General features: G+C 40.9%; 1 protein-coding gene across 1 annotated transcript in view; it reads right to left on the bottom strand.

Annotated features, from left to right (window-relative positions):
* Nucleotides 1-5,246: 5,246 nt before the first annotated feature.
* The window catches only part of ALDH16A1 (aldehyde dehydrogenase 16 family member A1), a 144,816-nt gene continuing 137,084 nt past the window's right edge, over nt 5,247-12,978 (bottom strand). The window contains exons 16-17 of the mRNA XM_089689004.1: nt 10,795-10,920; nt 5,247-5,589 (exon numbers count right to left, since the gene is read on the bottom strand). Coding sequence (XP_089545130.1) covers nt 5,416-5,589; nt 10,795-10,920 — 300 coding nt within the window. The 3' untranslated portion in view covers nt 5,247-5,415. The remainder of the gene's footprint in view (nt 5,590-10,794; nt 10,921-12,978) is intronic.

Raw genomic sequence — 12,978 nt, 5'->3', positions numbered from 1 at the left:
AATCAGAAAAGAGGACTTTGGACCACTAAGCAGCAGACCAGGTCCGATTTTCTTTAGCCCAGGTACGACATTTGAAGCCCATGTCCAGGATCCATCTGTGTGTGGTGGCTCTTGATGCATTGACTCCAGCCTCAGTCCACTCCTTGTGAAAGTCCCCAACACTTTTGAATGGCCTTTTCCTGACAATCCTCTCCAGGCTGCGGTCATCCCTGCTGCTTGTGCACCTTTTTCTTCCACACTTTTCCCTTCCACATAACTTTCTATTAATGTGCTTTGATACAGCACTTTGGGAACATCCAACTGTGACGATCGTGGCGTCAGACCCCAGACCTTCTCACCAAAACTCGTGACCGAAGGGCTAGCCGATCTAAAACCGCGATGTGACGTGCGTAACAATGCCACACCCAGCTGCACCCTGCACAATGATTTTCCAGCTGATGGATACAGATCGATGTACCAGCAGCCTGAGCGATCGTTACTGGGTCAGGTTAATTACGCAATTAACCCTTCACACTGCCACCACCTCCTTTTTGTACAGAGAAAGAGGAAACTCGGCGTTACCAGCTATAACACTATAATGATTGAGATAATCGTCTGTATAAAACGGTCCGCAGGCCGGTTATACAGAGGTTTAAACAACCACAGTAGCGTCTCTTTAGAGGCAGGAATTTGTGAGTTGCAAAAGAGAGGTATAGAAACAGTTCAACACTTTCAGAAAGAATGATTTATTGCTAAAAGGTCAAACAGGAGCAATAAAAATATTTACAGAACAAAGATGTAACTAAGTTATATATATACATATACAAAGAACCATAGCAAAGCAAAGAGATATCAGAGAGAGGTGAAAGGGTTACAGAACTTGCCAAAGTCCTGGGTTAGCAGATCCAAGTTTAAGAGCAGAAGGGGACTTTGATCTCCCTATGTTACGATGGAAAAAATGGGAGAATTCTTCAACTTCTTCCTCTTAGGCCTGACAGCCTGTTTTAAAGTCCCCAGCAGGGGGGTGGCTCTGCAGTCAAGGGCCAATCTCCACTTGAGGCATCCACCCATATTTCCATGCCCTAACTAGAGCAAAAATCTCCCATAACTCATATTTGCCTATAACTTTTCATCTGCATAAGTGACAGTCCACCCGCGGGTAGATTATTATGCAGACAAGTCTGAGGATTAATTAAATATGAATTATGAAATTATATACTGCATGGTTCATGAGATCTATGTTTCTGCTTCCCTGAGTGTCCGAGACAAGGCGAGTGACCCATCAAACTGTTCATCTGCTCATTGGCCATCTGAAGAGGTGTCCGGTTTTTATGTTCGTCTCTCATATTCCCAGATATGAGACATAGGGGAAAAATGGATTTACTAGAAGGTATCTGATTCAGTCACCTACACAGAGTTAGGTTTTATGAGGTTAGAATCTCTTTCAACTCCTGAGAAAGCTTGCCTTATCTCTTAGGAGGTGTTACAATTGGCAGGTTTTGTGGACAGAGAGACTCCATCTCTCTTGGGGGCTTTTACAGCTCCTATGACCCTCCTGTGACATTCCTAACTCACACACATACTGGCCACATGTCGCTGGGCCGCTCAGGAAGGGAGGGGGGAAGGAGAATAAGGGAGAAATGGATACTCTGAACAAAATGGAGTCTGCGTCCTTCACTGTGTGTTGCGCACGTTTGCGACACCAACTTCTTTTGCAATTACCTTTTGAGGCTTTCCCTCCTTATGGAGGGTGTCAATGATGGTTTTCTGCACAACTGTCAGGTCAGCAGTCTTTCCCATGATTGTGATTCCTACTGAACCAGACTGAGAGACCATTTAAAGGCTCAGGAACCCTTTGCAGGTGTTATGGCTTAATTAGCTGATTAGAGTGGGACACTTTGAGCCTAGAATATTGCACCTTTTTACAATATTCTAATTTTCTGAGATTGTGGATTTGCGGTTTTCATGAGCTGGAAACCATAATCATCACAATTATGACAAATCACAGCTTGAACTATCTTGCTTTGCATGTAATGAATCTATCTCATATATTAGTTTCACCTTTTAAGTTGCATTACTGAAATAAATTAACTTTTGCACAATATTCTTATTTTTCAAGTTTCACCTGTAGTTGCCCAATTAAACAGTGCATTGAGGCCAGCTTGTAAGTTGAAGACATTCTGTATGGATGTTATTCCACTGCACAGCTTGGTGTCAACTGCAAAGACTGAAATTGTATATTTAACCACTAGCCTACAGGGCATTTATACCCCCTTCTTGCCCAGGCCAATTTTCAGCGCTGTTGCACTGTGAATGACAATTGCGCTGTCATGCAACACTGTACCCATATGAAATTTTAATCATTTTTTGTGACAGATAGAGCTTTATTTTGGTGGTATTTAATCACCTCTGGGTTTTTTATTTTTTCTTAAACAAACCAAAAACCACAAAAAATTTTGAAAAAAAAAGTTTTTTCTTAGTTTTTGTTATAAAATTTTGTAAATAAGTGATTTTTCTCCTTCACTGATGTGCGCTAATGAGGCTGCAGTGATGGGCACTGATAGGCTGCACTAATGGACACTGATAGGTGACACTAATGGGCATTGACAGGCATCACTGATGGGCACTGAAAGGCAGCACTGACTGGCACTGATGGGTGACACTGAAAGGCAGCTCAGATGGGCACTGATATGTGGCATTGATGTGGCACTGGCAGGTGGCGCTGCTGGGGCTACACAGATCATCAGTGCTTTGATGATCTGTGTACTTGTCCCCTTCGAGGATTGCCGATTATCAGCTCTCCTCTTCTCACGAGCTGTCAGCGCGACAGCTCGTGGGGAGAGAAATGCCGATAACCAGCATTTCCCTGTTTACATGTGATCAGCTGTGATTGGACACAGCTGATCACATGACCGAGCCTACATCTTCAGCTCTTTCCATGGATTGGTGATCCGCTGTGTTCGAGGGACACAGTGCTCCACCAATCGCCACGCATGCGTGGTTAGAATGGGAGGACGTCATACTATATGGCGGGCGGGAGGCGGTTAATCTCAGACCCTATATCGTTTATAAATATATTAAAGAGAAAGGGTTCCAACACTGAATGGTCTGGGATTGTCAGTGGTGTACCCCAAGATTCAGAGTATGAATCATTAACCACTACTCTTTGAATACGATCTTTTAGCCAGTTTTCTATCCATTTACATACGGACTTTTCCAAGCCTGTAGACTGACTTACACATTAGCTGTTTGTGGGAGACTGTATCAAATGCTTTTGCAAAATCCAAGTATACCACGTCCACCGCCACCCCTCTGTCCAAGGTTTTGCTCATCTCCTCATAAAAAGAAATCAGATTTATTTGACAACTTCTGTCTTTCATGAACCCATGCTGTAGGTTGCTTAAAATATTTTTTTTCCAGCAAGAACTCATCTATGTGGTCTTTTATTAAACTCTCCAGTATCTTCCCAACTATAGAAGTTAAACTAACAGGTCTATAATTACTTGTAAATATTTTGACCCCTTTTTACATATTTGCACTACATTGGCCTTACACCAATCCAGTGATACTATGCCAGTTATTAAAGAGTCCCTAAAAATTAGAAACAATGGCTTTGAAATGACAGAGCACAATTCTTTGTGATGATTTTTTGTCCTTATTGTGTGTCAAGTATGTAGAACATCTCTAAACTCTGAGGAATCCCACAAAATTAATCATTCAGCCCAGGTATAGGTGTATAGTTCTTTTTTTGTCATTTCCCCTTTAGGAAACCATCTATTTTCATAATTTAATCCAGTTCAGTTTTTAGATATCTGCAACTCTCCCATGCATTTTCCAGCCAATTTCCACAGGTCTCCCAAGTAGTAACACAATCGGCCCTTGAATGGTGCTCAAGACAGACTGTGTGGAAAAACCTACCTTCCACTTGTATGCTCATCTGCTTTCCATATGCCTACCTACTCTAGATAACCTTAAGGTCAAGTGGCAGTGTGACATCCAACACCTAGATGATGATGACTGGAGTGACGTCTGGGACTCCCCCCCTTTCGCACACTAGTTTCCTTGCCAAACAGACTCATACAATTTAGGATAGTACATAGGGCCTATTTTACTCCTTCCTGATTACATAACATGAACAACTCTCATCCCTCAGAGTACGGGAGATGTGGCAAATCCTCAGATTTCTTCCATATTTTCTGGTCTTGTCCTGTCATCACTGGATTCTGGACTAGTGTGCTATCCCTAATTAATACTGTGCCATTAACCCCTGTGCCCATTGTTATGGAAGTCTGCCTATTGGGTTTGGTGGAGACTCTGATTCCTACAGTGGCGGGGAGGACATCAGTCAGTCTTCTTTTCTATGCCAGGAATGTGATTGCACTACACTGGAAAAAAAACAGACTCCACCCGTCCATTTCCTTCTGGAAAAAATTAGTGAATAATAACCGTCTGTTATACAAAAATACTTATATTATTACGGGGCTACCTGGCAAACTATGAGTGGGGTCTAGATGGCTAGCTGACCCTACCACAGCATCACCATGACTGCTCATTATGTTGCTAAAACAGTTTTTCTATTGGCTTCTTACACTTTAACTTAAAGGCCACCTAAGGAATATCTTTTATTAGGCCATCTGGTTATAGCAAACCTTCCACAATAGCTTGATGTACCCATTATGCTAAGCCGCACCTTAATGATCTTAGTGCTATTTGTGCTTCTAATATGTATCTATGATGCATTACCCCAATTACATCCCTGTGTGGGTAGCAATTCAATGCCATATATATTATGCTTGGCTTTGTTGTTTTATACTTTTCTCAAGTTTTGTTGAAAAACCTTCATAAATACATTAAAATAATAATTAGGAGGGGTGGGTAAATTTCTTATAGTTGCAGAAAAATGTGTTCGTGGCATGTCTGGTAGCGTAAGATAGCCCCACAGCTGGAGAGCATGCAGGGTTGATGAAAATGGAAGTTGGTATAATACAACATTGCAAGCTTGTGGATCAATTTATCCCATGTGCTGAGGGCAAAGTGTTATTGCCAGCGATGGGGCATGTGACTTTTCAGATTTCGTTCAAATTGTTTTTCATTCTTTTTATTGAGGAAAAAAATTATTATTGGAGGGTAATATCATGGTTTTACTTAGTAGTACAGAAAAAAAACACCCAGAACGAAGTGTACATTATTTGGTATCACCTGTACTGTGTTTACAGGTAAATTTGCCATGGTGAGGGTACTTCCTATAGGTTTTTAAAAAACACCTGTTGTCATTGTTCATCATACATGTTTATTAAAAGCTTATCCTGCATTCTATATTATACTTTTTCAAATACAGAAACTTCTGAGGTATTGATTGAATGTTATATGAAATGCACTGTCATAGACTAACATTATTGCATAGGAATGTACAAAGACAAAAGTACAATTGTACTTTTAATTGGCAAAAATTTCCCCCATAGGAATCCAGATGTTTTTGCACTGTGTGGCATGATACAGGAACTCTTCTCCAGATCCTTGTTGGGTGTCCTCCCACACTCTGGTTAGGCCATAGTTGACCCAGGCTCGTTTACAGTTCTCAGCAGAAGACCACTCCACAAATTTGGAGCCCTATAAAATAAAAAAAATAAATAAAAAGAAAGCACATGGTTGAAGGGACAGAGAAAGATTAAAGTGGCACTAAGCTATAAACTTATTCTCAAATCAATCAATCGGAACTGGCTGTCTACACCCGGAAGAGAAAGCCAGCTTAAGAGGTTCAAGATGGTTGCGTGGGACCCGCTGTGTGGCACCTGAACAATGGATCGCAACAGAACAATATGCTTTAAAGAGCACTACAGGTAAGTGAGAAACACGGGGAGGGTGAGTCTAGTACTGGTTCAAGATGCTGACACAACAGTGCTAAGGTATTAGAGAGTGAAAACTGTCTCAATGTAAAGATCTGAACCATCATCATTGGAGTTGTTCACTTTGAAAATGGGTAATGCTTCATGAATGCTGCCCTCTTCTGGCTACATAAGGCAAGATGTAGGGGTCTTGTGCGGAGACCTAGGCATCACTCAATTGAGCTTGAGTGATGCCTAAGTCTCTGCACAAGACCCTTACATCTTGGCCTTATTGTCAGCACGTGGGTTCTGCTATATTTAACGCTGTATGGCTGTTTGCAAAAAACACACTCGCAGAGTTAGGAATTGCAGAATATCAGGGTGCTGTGAAGAGGCTCTGCAGCTTATGCATGTGCTTAACAGTATGTGTTAAAAACAAGGGTTTAATTAGCACACATTTGCCGACAGGATAATTTGGTTTGTTTGCAAGCTGACTGGTGAGTTGAGCTGGGGATTTTTTCTCTTATATTGTTTGACATGTGTCGCCCTTCCACGTGCTTCTTGCTGTGAAGGCCAGTTATAGAATGGGGCAGTGGCCATTTCTTGTACTGTTGACTTGTTGGTGAGGGGGCGTATTGGACACCTTGGCTGCCATTGTGCTATGTGCTGGTTGTGCAGTGCACTCTTGTACCTTTAAGGAGAGGTGGGCTCCCTCAGGTTCACCTGCCTTCAGTCTATCCATTAAATACATGTGCCTCTACTATGGGTGCTCTCAAAATTTGTAGAGTTAGGAACTGCAGAAAATCGGGGTGCCATGAAGAGGCTCTACAGCTTATGCATGTGTTTGCAAATGTGTGCTAACTAAACCCCTGTTTTTAATGCATACTGTTAGACAGGCTCATTTGGTTTGTTTGCAAGCTGGTTGGCAATTTGAGCTGGGAGTTTTTCTCTTTTATTGTTTGACATGCGTTGACATGCGTTGCCCTTCCATGTGCTCCTTGCTGTGAAGGCCAGTTATAGACTGGGGCAGTGGACATTTCTTGTAAAATGAGAGCAGGACCCCACTAAGAGAGGAAGGAGAGAGAAGATATGGAGATATGGATGTATAACCACAAATTTAAAAGGAGAAAGTACGGATTGACCTATTATAATATATAGGTCACAAAAGAAGGTGAGCATTTGGTGTTTAAGGTGGTGGAATAAAGGGTGATCACTTCTTCCCAATTGGAGTGTGGAAATAGTGTGTTATTATGTGACAGTCTCTTTCTGAATACGAAGGATTATGTTAAAAAGATAATTATTATTTATGTTGAGTGATGACATTTATACCTGTATATGGATTGTTTCTGTTAGCAGTGAATATATTGCATTTTATTAAGTAGAAATGTTCTTTTTTTAATGATTGTGAAAAGCAGAACTGCACTACTGGTTTTAGAGACTCCGACTTCACTTGCTGCATGCTTGATCCGGGTTAGTTTCTGCTGAGGCTGTAGACTGCCAAGAAACTATCTTTTTCAAAGTAAAGTCAACAACTGAATCCTAAACATTATTCCCTGAACAGGTTTTCTTGCTCAGAACTGTAAGAAAACAGGTAGAAAGGTAGTTTAAATACTGTATTTCTAATCCAGGTGCCCCTTTCTGAAACCGTCATAACTTTTCTCACTATAGAAAAAACAATGCACTTTAGTCTTGGCCTGTATGGATCTCCAATTTCACCTCCTCAGTAAGCTCCATTCTTTAGATTCATAGATAAGTGCAAAGCATGAATGCCTGCTGGACCTGTAGTATTGTCCTTGCCTGACCTCAATGGGCAGTTTGCCAATCTGGAAAGGCGCCATTAATGCTGAAAGATATATCCAGGTTTTGGAGCAGCATATGCTTCCACTCAGACACTGTCTTTTCAGGTAAGGCCTTGCATATTTCAGCAGGACAATGCTAAGCCACATACTGCATCTATGACAACAGCATTGCTTATAGTAGAAGTGTCTGGGTATTTAACTGGCCTGCTGGCAGCCCAGACCTTTCATCAACTGAAAATATTTGGCTCATCTTGGAATGAATAAATGCCAAAGAAGACCCGGGATTGTTGGTATTCTATATCAGGCGAGAATGGGACAAAATTCCTCTCCCAAAAACGCCATCAACATCTCAGTTCCCAGATGTTTACAGAGTGTTAAAAGAGGGGATGCTACACCATGCTAAACATGACCTTGTCTCAACTTTGTTCAGACATGTTGCTGCCATCAATTTCAAAAGTTACCTAATTTGTTTTCCTTAAAATGGTACATTTTTCGCAGTTTAACCACTAGCCTACTGGGCACTTATACCCCCTTCCTGCCCAGGCCAATTTCCAGCGCTGTTGCACTTTGAATGACAATTGCGCTGTCATGCAACACTGTACCCATATGAAATTTTTATCTTTTTTTGTGACAGCTTTATTTTGGTGGTATTTAATCACCTCTGGGTTTTTAATTTTTTCTTAAACAAACCAAAACCACTGAAAATTTTGAAAAAAAAACCAAAACTTTTTTTCTTAGTTTTTGTTATAAAATTTTGTAAATAAGTGATTTTTCTCCTTCACTGATGTGCGCTAATGAGGCTGCAGTGATGGGCACTGATGAGGAGGCACTGGTAGGTGGCACTGATGGACATTGGCAGGCATCACTGATGGGAACTGAAAGGCAGCACTGATACATGGCACTGATATATTGCACTGATGCACACTGATAGGCGGAACTGACTGGCACTGATAGGCAGCACTGATTGGCATTGATAGGTGGCACTGACTGGCACTGATGGATGACACTGAAAGGCAGCTCAGATGGGCACTGATATGTGGCATTGATGTGCACTGGTAAGCACTGACGGACTTTGACACGTGGCACTGCTGGGGCTACACTGATCATCAGTGCCCTGATGATCAGTGTACATGTCCCCTCCGCGGAAAACCGATTACTGGCTCCTCTCCTCTCGAGCGGTCAGCGTGACAGCTCGAGAGGAAAGAAATGCCGATAACCGGCATTTCCGTGTTTACATGTGATCAGCTGTGATTGGACACAGCTGATCACATGACCGAGCCGACATCTTCGGCTCTTTAGGTGATCCGCTGTGTCCGAGGGACACAGCGCACTGCCGATTGCAGCGCTGCGCACTCCCTGAGCCGCGCATGCGAGGTGAGAATGGGAGGACATCATATGATGTCCTTCCAGAATGAGAGAACCACCTTGCGCCCGCCATTAGAGTCTATGGCGGGCGAGAGGTGGTTAAACATTTGATATGTTTTGTATTTTTATTGTGAATAAAATATGTATTTGAGATTTGCAATTCATTGCATTTTGTTCTGTAGATTTTACACAGCGTCCCTACTTTTTTGGAATTGGGGTTGTATAAAACACCTGTGAGATAAACTAATTTCTATATTTTATTATCACACAACTATAGAATCACAAACATAACTGGATATTTTTTATTGTTACCAAAAAGCATAAGGCACTGCAAAGAAAGCATACATTTAATTAGTATGGCAAAAATGTACTAACAAAACTGCACCACACTAGTGGGTACTAAGCTACAATGTGTCTGAGAAACTCAGTCAAATTGTTGGTTGTAATGAATAGCCAGACTGTCATATAACCCCTGGCAAAACAAAAGGAAACCCTACCCTTGGAAAACGTTCATTCAATTGTGTAGAAAAAAAACAATCACAGACATGCCTCAAAACTATTTTCACTTAACGTTCCTACCTTCTGGCTTTAAGAAACACTTAAAATAAAAAAGAAAGAAAACTGTAGTCAGTTGCAACAGTTTTTTCAGATAAAGCAGAGAAGGTTGGAATGTTACATGTAATACTGATTTGTTGCTTATCTAAGATGTCCCTTGTCCTACTAGTAATGTGGATATTTATACAGTTAGTAAACAAGATATATATTACCTGCGGGGATTCCCCAAGCTACATATTACCTGCTGGGATTCCCCCACTGCAGGTCCTGCACATGAAAAGCTCCCTGTTGGGTGTTGTCACAATTCCTTAACAGGCCAATTGCCATATGAATATGGTCTCTTATTTCTTACAACTATATTTCCAACCAAGAATGTGCATGTTAACAGATATACAATTGTGCATGCTACAGTAATGCTAACTGGGACCAAAATTTTTTTGTGTACACTGGTAGGGTTGTGCCTTAAGCTGGCCACAGAGGGAACAAAATTTGGCTGGCTCAGTAGCGACTGACCAAACTTCGATCTATGGCCGTACACTTGATAATAGTCAATCTAACAATCGACTGTTGAGCAGAAATGTTGGAACATGTTTCTCATTCAGCTGGCTGCAGCAGCTGATCAGTGTATTTTGACAGCAGAGGCAGAGGAATCCCACTATCAGAAAACAATGGCACAGTGAGGAGGATTCCTCCAACCACCTTGCTTGTGTAGATGGGGGAATCTGTTCTTTTTTTTTTCCCCGATGAGCCCGAACAATAATAATAATCATCGTTTATATTCTTTGCAACATATAAATTCACAGGCTAAACTAGGCATTTTTTTACTTTGATAGATTAGGGGGGCAGTTAGAATCGCTGTCAGGCGAATGGATTTAGCCAGTCGACGTACCATCATCTTCCAATAGGGACAATTGGAAAACGGTCTAGGAATGCCTGTGACTTGTAGAGATTACTGCTCATTTCTGCTTGTGCTTGTATCTGCAGAATAGGAAGCGAGTAGAAATCTCCCCAATGGGACACAGATAGCAAAAATAAATAAAGAACATAAGTTATATTCCATCTTCTTTAACCAATCCAAAACAAGCCTCGAAGCCAAATAGGTCCCATGGTATGTACGTTTTTAATACTGTATGACTACGTTCACGCAATAGCATGGGTGTAACACAGGACACATTTGTTTTGTATGAAATCTGTGCAAGTGAAATACCAGATTACGATAAACTACATGCACATCACATTTACACATTAACATGGATGTAATTTTTTTTTACCTGTTCAGATCCAAAATACCACATGGCTTGTACATCTTGATGTTCCACTAGGTATTTGGCCAAATGGTCACGACCACCAGTAAGAATATTCACAACTCCTCCAGGAAGGTCTGAGGTGTCAAATACCTTTATGAATAATAAAAACAATTAATACTCAAGAATAAAGCAAAGCCTATATAAGTGCTGTGAGTTAAATATATTAATCTGGTGTGATCAGGGCAGAGCTTGGAGAGAAAACGTAAAGTAGAACTATAGGCCAAACTTTTTTTTTCTCATTTTGGATAGAGTAAGGGAGGGTTATAACCCCTGTCAGATTATTTTTTTGCCAACTGTATCCAATTGCAGAGATTTCCTTCACTTTCCATCCCATAGCCAAACAGGAAGTGAGAGGAAACCCCTGCAAAATAAGAGAATTCCTTGGGGACCCCTAGGCCACTCTACTACTTTTCTGGGGACAACCCAAAACTTGGGATTATCTTTTACTTTCAATGATAATGGTAAACAAGACAAATAGAGAGGGTGAAAATCAGCAATAAAAACCAAAAAAGTGCTCTAAACTATCTGCAGTTTATCCAAAACTAAGAAAAAATGTTTTGCCTATAGGTATACTTTAAGCAGAGATGTCCTGAAAGGTAACATGCGTCTTCACACCCCTTATGCTGCTTCTGTTATAATGATCCTACATCTGATCCATTTCTACACCGTATGATATTATACCAAATATGAAATAATTTTGAGTACATTCTTTAAGTTAATACATTTTAGCTGATCTTTTAAGTCTTTTTTTTTAGGACCACAGGAAGGAACAGAGGAATAGAGGAAGAAAGTAAGGAAGGATAGAAAGAACAGATGGAGGAAAGAAAAAAAGAACGAATACTGAGAGAGAGAGAGAGAAAGAAAGAAACAGCAGGAGAGATGAAGGAAAGGAAACCACTACACTTTACCTTTAAGAGGGATTTAAAGCTAGCAGATAGTGGATATCTTATCGTTTCTGACTTTTGCATGTGGCACACCCTTTAGTATATATTTACACCTACTGTATGTATATGAGTCAAGGCATGGTATATGTGTTCGCTGCCAATAATTCTAAATTGCACCCCAACGTGTACTATATAAGAACAAACACAACTGTGCTTTAGCGCACCACAATACATTTCACAAAGAATACATGCGGTGCACCTAAAGAAAAAATGGAAGCAGGTGTTAAGTCTCTGGATACTTCAATTAAAAAAAAAAAACCTTCATGTTGGGTTTATAAGTCACAGCCTTTGCTAAACCCAGTAAATAACCATTTATCCCATTTATGCTGCTTGCTCCCTTTGTATGCAGCAAATACCAGTGATAGGCCGATAGCACTCTCTTGCTTTCATTCAATTATATAGTGTTTCAGCATTGTCGGTACCCAGAAGTTCCTCCAGCTTTGTATACATGATTGTCACTGGGCAGGTTGGATGCTTCCACCAATGTACATGCATTATAATTGCCCAGGAAGGAAGCTCCAACAGTGCACACTCTAGACCCGTCCCCACAGCTCCACCCCTTCTCCTTGCTTTACTTTAGCGGTCCAGCATCACTTCCAGTAATGATGTCTTGCTTATAGTCTCTGTTTGATGCTCACAGAGGGTTTGCGGTCATGTGACTGCCAATAAACATAAAGGAAATATATTTAGTGAAGGATTTTAAGAATGTGGCTTAAAATAGGTAGTTGAAGTGCTGTAGGGACGTTTGTTGTGCATTGACTTTAATCCTTGCTGCTTGCAAACCACATTCTCACAATTTGATTGATTTGATGAGGCACCACAGTCTGCCAATGGCTTAATAAATGTAAGTGCTCAGCTTGGACAAATCTGTGTGCTCATGCCCATAGAAAAATGGACAGGAATGGCTATGTACTATCAGTGCCAGGAAACAACAGACATCAAAACTGACTTTCTAACTTTTTCACTTCCTATATTGGTTGGCCTATTGGTATTTGCTGGACCTACTGGAATAAGACTGTGTTGCAATATGACTGAACTCAACCACATCACACAGCTCAACAGTCATCTCATTTTTTGGACAACTTAATGACAAAATAAAAATTCTTAACACCTCCCTCAGCCATCCCATTTTTTTTCTGTAATTCGTTTTGTACATTTTAAAGTGTCACAGCAATTCTACTCAGAGAAGAAATGGCAGCAGCTG

This window comes from Staurois parvus, unplaced genomic scaffold, assembly GCF_062004578.1.
Source record: "Staurois parvus isolate SC_StPar_1 unplaced genomic scaffold, SC_StPar_1.0 ptg000465l, whole genome shotgun sequence".
In the NCBI taxonomy this organism is placed as follows: domain Eukaryota; kingdom Metazoa; phylum Chordata; class Amphibia; order Anura; family Ranidae; genus Staurois; species Staurois parvus.
The sequence above is the reverse complement of the archived record's forward strand: the minus strand, read 5'-3'. Positions and strand labels throughout refer to the sequence as shown.